The 11693-nt window shown below is 45.1% G+C and overlaps 1 protein-coding gene across 1 annotated transcript in view; it reads left to right on the forward strand.

The window, feature by feature from the left end:
* PECR (peroxisomal trans-2-enoyl-CoA reductase) overlaps nt 1-7618 on the forward strand; it is a 35755-nt gene extending 28137 nt beyond the window's left edge. The window contains exons 4-8 of the mRNA XM_029910502.1: nt 96-177; nt 3102-3198; nt 5775-5885; nt 6584-6695; nt 6827-7618. Coding sequence (XP_029766362.1) covers nt 96-177; nt 3102-3198; nt 5775-5885; nt 6584-6695; nt 6827-6915 — 491 coding nt within the window. The 3' untranslated portion in view covers nt 6916-7618. The remainder of the gene's footprint in view (nt 1-95; nt 178-3101; nt 3199-5774; nt 5886-6583; nt 6696-6826) is intronic.
* The last annotated feature ends 4075 nt before the right edge of the window (nt 7619-11693 follow it).

Here is an 11693-nt window from a genome sequence, read left to right on the forward strand (position 1 = left end):
GGAGCCTTGACTCCCACTTGTGTGCTCTAATCATTAGGAAAAATCATTTGAAAAGAGGCAGATGTTGAGTAGGTTATTTTCCTCCCCTCATACAGTGTACAATGCTTGGATGCGGGAGCACGGAGGAGCCATTGTCAACATTGTAGCTGACATGTGGAAGGGGTTTCCTGGCATGTCGTAAGATTATTTACCTTCCCTATCCTTTTTGACCTAGCAGTATTAACCACTTTCAGCTGAGCAACCTCAGCAGGGCCTCCTTTTTGAACAGGGGCTATTCTTACAGAAAATATTCATGCACTAAAAATTACAGCAATAGGGGCTTGGAAGAGTGGTTATGGCTCTGCCTTGACACACTATTTCCACACGTCTTTCTGTATGTATTTGCTGTATGTGCAGGGATCTATCATGACTTTAAGAAGCAGCTGCAGCAATAGATTGAATCTGTGTTCCACACCAGCTGGACTATATAAAACCAGGGGCTTGTCTGCACTGTGGCACAGTGTGGGCTGCATGGGTGTGAATTGCAGAGCACTCTAGGAAGGGCTGCACGCTAACTACCCTATGTGGATGCTGCTGGCACGAATTAGTAGTGTCGTTTGAAAGAGGACTGCGTTACTGGGACTAGGTACAGTAGAACCCCATTTATCTGACGATCCATTATCCAGCTCTCCGTATTAACCGAACAGCCAGCACATGCATCCAGAAGTGGGCCATCTCTCCTATGACCACTAGATGGCGCTGCAGCATCACACTTTCCCATTTTCCAGATTATCTGAATTTTTGATTATCTGGTCTGGCCCCAGCCCCTATTAGATTGAATAAACAGGGTGCTGCTGTACCTGTTAGTTCACACCAACAACCCCCTGGGGCAGTTAGCATTTGGTGCGCTCTGCAGTTCACACCCCCATAGTCTGCACTGCGGCACAGTTTAGATGTAGCCTATAAGTGAAGCCTCTGTTAAAGTTGTGATGTGGGTGAGAGCTGCCTGTGAGTTCTGTGTACGCAACTTCTGCACTGGTCCTACTCTGCAGAGAGTGTTGCTGTCCTCTTCTACTGTGGATTTATTGGTTTATCTGTTCTCTAGTTGTAGCATGATCTTGGGACATGGGGGGGTTGTTGGTTGGGAAGGAGTGTGTCACAGGGGGCTCTGCCCCCGTAGGCCCAGTGTGGGGTTGGTACACCCCACCACACAATCATCGGGACTCCCTGTTGGATCAGGCAGTTTCGATGAGGGGGCCTCGGGGCCCTGGCCGGGCCCAGCAAACAGTCTGTGCCTCCCAAGCCTCCTGGCTGGGGCAAACAATAGCAGTTGGGAGGCTCTAATCCTCTTGGCAGGGCAGAGCAAGCAATCAGTCTGCAACCCCTGGGCGGGGCAGAGCAAAGCAAATAGTCTAGGCTCCTAAGCCTCCTGGCTGGGGCAGGCAATAGCAGTCGGGGCTCTGACACTCTGGGCAGAGTGGGCCAGAGCAAACAGTCAGTCTGTAGCCCTTGAGCAGGGCTGAGCAAACAGTCAACCCATGGCTTTAGCCCCCAGTAGCCACACCTAGTGGCAAGTGCAGAGCGGGGAACCAGGGCCCACCCCACTCCACCGGGTTCCAACCCAGGGCCCTATGAAGCTGGGAAATTCCCGGTTAAAGGTTGGCGCATCGGCTTCTAATACATTCCCTGGGTCATTTCCTACTGCAAGGCTCATCTCAGGAATCTCCTCAGCTGGCAACGGCTCAGCGTCCCAGTCAGTCTCTGCGGTTGGTTGGTCGTCCATAGCGTAGTCCGGGTCCACAGTTCCCACTGCTTGGGCAGTTGCTGGTGCCTCTGCGGGAGCCTGCAGCACGCATTCTTCTTCCTCCTCTTCAGCCAGCCCTGACTGACCTGGGCTGCCTCCTTTTAGCTGTCCCTTCCACCTGGAGCATGCGCAGCAGAGGCGAGGGGGTGTGGCATCCTGGGCCCACAGTGACTGGTCCTGTCCCAGTGTCCGGTGCAGGGTTGGTACACCCCCTGACAGAGTGTCCCTAGTATGTTCTGACCTTGTCCCGCAGGTAGCCTCACTCAGCCTTCCCCAATCCCCACCATGTGGATCTCTGTTTTGAAGTGACTTTATCCTGTATAGCATTAGGGTTTTATTTGCTGAAAGCTGTGGAGTAGACAGGACCAAGAATTTTACTGCCCCTAATCCTGAGTGGGAATACCAGAGTAAGGTTGATCGGTACAGGCTGACTCCTTTGTTTGTTCACTGTTGTGCCTTCTCTCTTGAGCAGGAGATCGTGTGTATCTACTTTCAGCAGTTTTCCTACTCTTGTTGGCAGCAACAGGTGCCAAGGCTCTGCAGAGGGGAGCATGAACAGTAGGTAGAAGTCACACACACAGAGCTCATAGATAGCTCCCAACCATAACGCAACTCCAGCAGAGACTGCACTGCTGGAGCCTCTTGTCAGAGACAAACCAACATAACGCACTTGCTATACTTTTGTTTGTATTTTTTCACTTACTGTCTAAGAGCTGGAATCTGGCTGGTTCTAGTCAGCGTAAAGATAACTTGGAGATCCACAAGGTGGGGCAGGCGCTTCAGTTTGAAGTCCTGTGCTCTGGAATTGACCGATGTGTGAGCTCTCACTGAGAATATACCAATACCACATTTGGGAAATAAACCCAGAGCTGGAGAGCCTGAGCCCCATCTCATTTACTGTAAAACTAAGATGGAAAGAGGTTTTATCGGGGCACTGTCTGGCTTATTAATCATGTTTTGTGCTTCTATACATTCACATGACTATTGGCAAATTAACTTCTGGGTTTCGGTTGCACTTGATTTACCTGTCCAGCTGTGTAATTGTTTTGTTCACTGGGGTTCCCTCATAGTATTATCTCACACACCCATCTTGTGACCTGTAGTCTTTCAGCAGAGCTTCCTCTTGGCTCTTTGCTGTTCCTTAGGAGAACAAGCTTGTTGGAGTTTGCTTAGTAAGCTGCAAGATGCAACTCTGACTGGCCCAGCCATAAGCTCTGTGGTTACTGTTTTATGATACTTACATTTTTCAATGGGGTGGTGAGAGAGAACGCAGTGTTATCTGTTGAAATTGATTCTTTCCTTTCTTACTCTGTGATAGACATACTGGAGCTGCAAGAGCTGCAGTGGATAACCTAACCAAGAGTTTAGCCATAGAGTGGGCCCACAGTGGAGTGAGAATCAACTCTGTAGCCCCTGTAAGTAACAACACACAATATGATCAAACTTATCAATGGTATAGTCCCAGGTTTAAGACTTTTCAAAGCCAACTGGGGTGGGGGGTAGAAATGCAGAATTTATGGACGTTGTGTGGCTAAATCCCCATGTCTGCTTGGAACTCTCAATTTCATTTAGCACCACCACTCTAAAGGGTTCTTAACATCTTCAGGGCCCTCTGAGTCTGTTTGCACTGACTGGATGGTCTGTCTGTTAGGAACAGGGGGTCAGTAAAATCACTTCTACTTCTGTGTTTATGTTAGCACTTCCCCTACTTTTCTTCTTTAGGGGAAAGATACTTGGAGTGGGGGAGAAATGTCTTTCAAAAGCACATTATGAAAACGTACACAATGCTCAGAATTTCAATGGAGGGGGTGTGATTCAGGAGGTGTGCTATATAGAAAGGACAGTTATGTGATGATGGTGTAGGGACTGGGAGTTGAGAAATGGCTTCTGTCCCCAGCTCTGACACAGAATCTCTCTCACTAGGATGTCAAACAGGTTCTTAATCTCTTTTGCCATAACCCCATTTTACATATGAGGAAATTATTTGGGGGCAAAAATGGATGTTTGGAGAGAGCAAAAGAATTCACTATATAAGAGTGTGTGGTGATTATTCATGATTCATATAAATGAAACACACGTAGACAGGAATCCAATGTACAGGCTAACTAAAACATGCTTGCCAGATCACTGGGGAACTAATTATGTATTGAGTAATTGGTTGAAATTATGTTATGGAAAGACTAACTACCTATTCCTAATGCATGCTGCTGTGAATTAAGAGACATGGCAGCCCTAGATTTGAATGTTGATATTGCTTCAGTTCTAGTTGTTGTAAGTTGCATCCTAAACCACAGTCTGTTTCTGTAGATTTGATTTATTTTTTTTGTTGAGAGATATGTGGGAGGAGCAGAATTTTCCCCAGTACTTTCCCATTCAAAATCCATATTGCATTCTCTTTACAGAAGTCAGAGTTGGGAAACAGGCCAGCAAGGGGACCCTTCTTCTGCCTGTATGGGATGGCGTGTGTTCAGTTAAGCTTCCTATCAGAAACAAGCAGTATTGTTGGTATTGGGATGGGCTGTTTAATTGGATGCACATAGTGCAGCTCCATTCAGGTAGAGAAACTCAAGCTTCCTCAGAGGTCTCTGCATTTGAGTAAAGGCTGCATTCTGGCTCTTGTGAAGCTTAATTGACCATATATTTGCAATGGGAACTATTGAACGACTTAAATGTTGAGATTTTTGCCTAGTTTCTTAGGTTTATTAAGTCTTGGAGAAATAAATTAACATAGCTTGTGTGTAATAAGACCTAATGCGTGTCTGGCTTTTTAAAAAGACTTAATAATTATCCATTTAATCACATCAATTATACATTATTGCATATGCCAAGCAGCATCTCGGATAAGTAAACATATATTTTTTTAAATTCACGTTGTGCTTGCATTTTAATACGTCATGTACCCAGTGCACACTACTATAATTGTCAGATATATCAAATTATGTATTAACATTAGAGGACAGTTATTTACTGGCTAGCCTGTAATGGTTTCATTACTGTCAATTATGAAAATCCATATTGTAATCAGGAGACACACAGATATGCACAACTATCCTGTATGGGCGCACCACTTTTGCGGTAACCCCCAAGAACATTTCACTGTAGGATCTGGGCAGGGGCACCAAGGAAACATGTCTGGGGGAAGCAAAGTGTGTTTCTAAAGGAAATAACTTGCTTGTGCATTTAAACGCTATTCCCCTAATTCCCAAAAAGCTGTGGTCCACATTCCTCTAAGACTCCTATCACCTTAATAGCCACTCTATGGATTAATGACATGGAAAATTTTGGTTGGAATTCAGAACATTTCTCCTGTTTACAAAACCAACAGTCTTGAACCATGTAGATTATGCACATAGCTGGTCATATGACCGTGACTTCCAATTGCTGTTACTTTCATCTTCCCTCCCCCCATCCCTTCTATCTGCTACAACTTTCTTGATCTAGAGTGGAAAGTCTTCAGGGCAGGGACAGTCTCTTTCTCTACATCCATACAGAACCTAAAACATGGGGCCCTGAATCTGGCTGGGACTCTGGGTGGTACCAGAACACACATAGCCAGTGTAGGGGTCTGTAAGAGAAGAAGAAACCTTTGGCCGTCCTATTTGAATTATTTTGCTCTCCTCCAATGAAAGCAAATTTTAAATATTTGTAATTCCAAAAAGAATCTTTTGGGTTCAGATTTTTATACCCAACGTTTGGAGCTGTTGAGCTGAGATTGAGGAATTAATTACAAATTCAGGAAAACTAGGATTTTGAATGGAAAGACCAGCATAACAATAACTAATGACTTGAATGACACTGTTATAATAATGAAGATGCTAGTAGCTACCTGCATTATAACTAAAGTGTCTTATTATTCTGTCCAAGCCCAGTTTAAAAAACTCACAGCCAAGTGCTGTTTAGATGTAAAAATGTGTCCAGGTTTTAAACTTTTCAGAGTTTCAATTTATGCAATAATACTTGGATCTCACTGTGCTTTTTGTTTTCAATATAGGGAGTAATATTTTCCGAAACCGCTGTTGCAAACTATAACGAACTTGGTGAAGAGATGTTTAAAAACTACATCGAAAAGATTCCGGCCAAGAGACTGGGACTTCCTGAGGAGGTAATGCATTTCAGAACATGTTCACTGATTCGACCTCCTGTAGCTCTGTCCTGACACATTATAGTATATGGAGGACAATAAAGGATTAATATTGAGGTGGTGAGGGTGCTAGAAAAGGGAGAGCTTAGAGAAAGGTCCAGTCGTGTGCAAAGAATTGCTTGAAGACTTAAAAAGAATCATCCCATTAGGAGATTTATCCAAATATACTCGGAGAATTTAAAATATATTGTAAGTACTTGTTCCTGGTAAAATCAGTTCTCAACTTAGTTACAAAGGAAGCTGACTAAATGAGAAAAGAATTGAAAGTATTGAACAGTAATGTCAGAAAGTAAAAGCATAAGGGATTAAGCCATCTTCCAGTCAAATGCTGATCAGTCAGAACACTCTTTTCTTTGACAAAATAATGAAGCCTCTTTAAATCTTTTTCTGGCCTCGGTATGGAAGGTAGAGAGTCTTAAGTTGAGTCTGCTGCTCAACTTAAACATTTTGTTGTATTAAACCATATTACTGTAGTGATAGCCATGGCTGTTGTTGGGAACTTGGCTTAAAGTGGCTGCTGACCCATATCCCCAGGTATCTGCACAAAAGGAGTATGCCTCAGTAGGTGTCTCACACCTAAATTAGCCATTACATACTTTGTAACAGACACAAATCCCCAGAAATCTGAGTGAGTAAATGGCATAATTCTTCATCGTTAGGTCTCGCCTACAGTGTGTTTCCTGCTCTCTCATGCTGCGTCCTTTATAACTGGGGAAACTGTGAAGGTGGATGCTGGTCAAAGCTTATATTCCTCCACTTGGGAAATACCAGGTAAAAATGAGTTGATGGGATAGTGTCTTCCAGTGATGAAACTTGGGAAGGGGGGTGATTGGGTGTGGGAGGATATAAGAATAGAGGGCTAGTTTTGCAAATGAACTGATTTTTGGTATCACTTCTCCCAGCTCATAACAGGTGGCCTTCAGCACCAGAAGGAGACAATTCCAAGGCACTCAGAAAGATGCTTTCTGGCAAGACTGCATCAAAGCTGTGAAGACATGAGACTCTACCCCATCCCCAATGGAAATGCTGACAATCTAACACTTACCTTTGTTTTGTAATTCTAAGTAAATTTGGGTTTCCTGCTCGTGATGCAAACACACTGGAGTGCCTTGATCTTCATATATTTGTAAGCTAGCCCATAAAATCCTTATATAGTGAATATTCTCCTCTGAAAATTCCCCCTGCCTCAGAAGGTTTGGGAACGATCGATTCGTCATTACATCAGCTTTCAACAGCTTCCACATGAAAGAAGCAATGAAGAATCCCCAGTAGATGTGGCCAAAATCTTGCTCTAAATCTAGTGAATAAAAAGCCAGGAGAGGCAGGCACTCTCCATCTTAGGCAGGATATTAGCATAGGCAATATCGAAGTGATTGAAAGAGAAACATCCATAGCCTGTGATGAGTGGGAAATGTCAGCTGAAGCCCTTATCCTGGATGACTTTGGAAAGAATGGAGTTTGACTCTCTGGGGAATGTTAGTTTCTGCACAGAACTAGCATTCTGGGCTGCGTCAGTCTGGGTACTCCACTCATAGCCTGGGCTGCCCAAGAATAATTAGAACGGCTAATTAAAGTGCACACACAGCTGAACTGCACTGGGAATGCAGCTATCCGTGATGATCACCGCATGATAATACAGTCAATACTTCTGTATCTTTCAAAATCAATAAAACATACCAAGTTGGTGACGCTGAGTGTGCTGGCTGCAAATCTAATTCAACAAAACCACCTCACAGAGCAGCACTGGTTAATACTATTGAGTTATGCTTCACATCTTTTGGTGTATGTACTTTCTGTGACACTTTCTCAGGGAGCCAGGACTGAGAGTCACCTTGTCATCCCTCTGCCCCTAGTGCGGGTGCTTAACTGGGTGCCAGTTCTCTGACACCAGTCTGTTAGCTACCCAAACAATCTCCTCTGGGCTGTGCCAGCCCTTACTTTGCCTTGCAGGTTAACAATAGGTGCACCTGAGCCCAAAGCATTTCCTGTAGTATCTAGCCCCTGTCAGTGGACAACTCACAGAAATTACCAGGGTCGCTATCCCCAAGGGGACAGGGTATACACTAGCTTGTTTGATTCAACTGAGGATCAACTCCTATAGAACAGCATAGCACGGAGATATATTTTGAATGAAAACAATAATAAATTCACTGTCAAAGATTAAGATTTAAGAGCTAGTGGGGAAGGATAATGAAAACAGAAATGGTTACCTATAAAACAGTCATAAAATGCAAATCTGGATCTACACTTATCAATGGTTACCTTTCCTATATGATAAAGTAGATTTTGCGCCAAAGGTTCAGGCTTTTATGGAGCTAGCTAGTTTCAGACAAACCAGGATCCAAGCATTCATGAAGCCCCCCTCTCTCCCCAGTGAGTTTCCTCACTGGATGACAATAAATAAAATGCCAGGAGATATTTTGTTAATCTTCGAAGTTCTTTTTTTGCCTCCCACAAACAGGACAACCCCTGAGACTTAGTCAACAGTGTCTTCCCACCCCCCCTGTTGACTTCATATGTAAATTGAGCCCCTGTTGTGTTAGTTTACGATGCTTCATTTTTGCGTGAACTGAGACAGGTGAATAGACCGCCTAACCCCTGTCTGAAGGAAAACTGTTTTCTCTTTGGTCGGTAACAGACTTAAAAACATACTTTTATTACATATACGCAACTCCTTAAATGTCATCCGTACATCATGCAGTGATTATAAGGATCAGTATAACATAAGGCTTTATTAGAGACCTTCTGTGATGGGGTGGACTAGGTCCAGAGGCCCCCTGCTGGAGGCCTCACAGCCATGTCCCCCCCCCCCCCCCCCCCCCCCGAAAGAGTAGCAGAGAAGTCCTCCAGGCAGCCTAGAATGGCTGCACAGAAGCAACCAGTCAGAGGGGCTGCTGGAGCAAGCAATCGGGCCAGAAGGGCCATATAAAAGGCAAGCAGCAGAGCAGAGAATTCAGTTTCTGCCTGGAGCTTGAAGAGAGAGGACTGGGTGCCTAGCTGGATGGATGAGCAGCAGGATCGTGGGCAGGTCAGTGCAGGCGGACTGAGCCCAGAACCTGGCCTGACCAGGCAAAGGCACTGAGATGGGCCCAGCTGGTCTGGTTTCAGATTGAGCCCAAGGAGGACTGCTGTGGGTACTGAGATGGGCGTTGGTTAGGTTGTTGAAGGAGGCAGGGCCTCTGGGAAGAAGCCTTAGAGCTACGGCCCCATACCAGGGCCGGGAAAAAAGCCCAAGACTGTATACCCCGGAAAGGGGGGGACAGTGAATGCATCTCAGAGTGCTGAGTTGCTTAAGACCCGCTCAAAAGAACTGTGATTGCAGGCACTATCAGCCAGGGAAGAGGGCACTTGCAAGAGGCAGGTGATGACCCCATTATACCTTCCATTATATTCTTTATGGATAAATACTATGAAAGCCGTGTGGTGGGTGTAGTGAGTTTGTCAGGCCTGCTAAGACTTGCTGTTACCGAACAGTAAATTCTTTCCAGTTGGCACCAGTGTATCTCACTCTCCTTAGAAGTTTAAAGTGCTGTTGAAGACCATTGCAGAATGTGAATGATTTCTGTATGTTGAGTTCCATACAATAGGATAAATTAATTATAAATGTCACCAGGGTCCTAGTGGGGGCTAACTATGGTCACTCAATTAAGGTGAACTGCAAAGAGTGGGGCAGACAAACCCCATAAAGCTGGTGGATATTCCAGTACTTAGATTCACCAAGCCAGCATCAAACAGCTTCTTTATTACCTTACTAGTTACTTGGAAGTCCAAACAACACAGTTCTCTTAAAGTGATCCATCCTCAGGCCTCCATTGAGGTACCTAAGTCAAATATGATGATTTCTGAAAATCTTATTTCATCATATAAAAGAAAAGGTTCTACCAATCCCAAAGGATCGGACACATTACCTCCCAGGTTAATGAATGTTTCAGATCTTACCCAAATACACGCTACAGCCAATTCTTACTAACTAAACTAAAATTTATTAAAAAACAAGAGAAAGAGAGAGTATGGTTAAAAGATCAATGTACATACAGACATGAGTTCAATTCATTGAGGTGCAGATTCATAGCATTGATGGGAGCTTTGTAGTTGCAAAGAGTTCTTTCAGAAATAGTTCATAGTTTATAGTCCAATGTCCAAATATCACATTCAGGGCGGTACCAGCATAACTGAGACCTCAGTCTTGTGACTCAAACTTCCCCCGATGAAGCTTAAGCAGACCTGAGAGGAACAGGATCAGGACCCAAGGATCTTTTTATACGGTGTTCTAGCATCCTACTTGACCACACAGTCCTGGTTAAACAATAGGCTTTTGATGTAATCGTTTGCTTTCTAAACACCACCAGTAATTAGTTACACAAATTAACATAGGGCAATTTATCCATTAGGCAGTCTATTACAAATGTCAAAGAGACATATAGACAATGACATTATTTTACCCAAGATTCATCCAAATGTTAATATTCCCTTTTGATCTCTGAATCAATAGATATAGTGACAGACAGGAACTGTCTGTTTATGTCTGATTGTTGGAGCCCTGGGTGCCTGGGACCCCTGCAACGAGCGTGTGCTGCGGACCTGCGGGATCGGTCGACGCTACGCACAGCTCATGCGGCGCCTCATGGTCTCAGACACCATCCGATGGTCCAGGGACATCTACATCGAGCACATCACCGGCCACCGACAGTACCAGGAGGCATGATCCAGAGTGACATCGTTCTCCCACTACGAGAAAGGGACCAAGTGACCTTCTCCGTTGGATCATATGAACTGGAACCATAAACTCCCTGAACATTAAATCTCACCAAAGGAGGGTCAATCCATTCTCATCATCATATCCACTCATTATACTCCACACCCGAACATAGCCACTTTATGAACTTCATACCCTCATATCTCAATGCCCATCAACCCTTTACCCCCAATCGGGGATATTGCATCTCTAAACTTGAATCTCCTCTCTTATCACTTTAATCCTTCATCTTGTAAGTTTTGGGCATGCAGTGTGTAACTGTATTTAAAACTATTTTATAAACTCATTGCTTCCTGTTCTTACTGGCGGTGACCAGAGTTCAGGACTGTGTCTTCACCTGCAAGAACATGTAACTTTGAGCATATACGGTAGCTTAAGAAACTGTTCTGTTGTGTAGGTGCTTGAGATGTCTTCAGTTGTTGCAGGAGAAACTCTGATGTCTGCACTCATTTTCTTAGCCAGTTAAAGATCAACTGAAAGGCTTTTAAGTGTCACTTTCTGCATTTTCATAATTTCAGCGGTGTCTTAACTCAGCTGGGATAAATTCATTTGGGTTATAATGCCACAAAAATGCACATTTCTGCGTGATTAGTAAAGTGGATAACTTTCATCTAAAATTTCATAACTTTTAGTACGTTTACCATATCTACCACACCAGCAGTGGCGTAGCCAGGGTTGCAGCCGAGGAGGAGCAGCGGAGAAAAAAGGCGCCGGTCCTTCCGTGGCATTTCGGCGGCCCTGCGCATGTGCCGAAATGCCGCCGAAAGACGGAGCGGGGCATGCGCAGGGCCACCCCGCTTCCCCATCCGGAGCGCTGTCCGGGGCCCCGAGACCCCCGGCCACGCTCTCAGGGCTGGAGTCCCGGCTGGAGCGCTAGGAGCCTGCGGCCCCATTCCGCCAGCTGCCTGGAGCAGCGGGAGCCAGCCCGCGGCCCCGTTCCGCCGGCCGCCCGGAGCGCCGGGAGGTGGGAGCCAGCCCGCAGCCCTGTTCCGCCGGCCGCCCGGAGCGCCGGG

The sequence above is a fragment of the Terrapene carolina genome, unplaced genomic scaffold (genome assembly GCF_002925995.2).
Source record: "Terrapene carolina triunguis isolate 2854851 unplaced genomic scaffold, T_m_triunguis-2.0 Scaffold62, whole genome shotgun sequence".
Taxonomy (NCBI): Eukaryota; Metazoa; Chordata; order Testudines; family Emydidae; genus Terrapene; species Terrapene triunguis.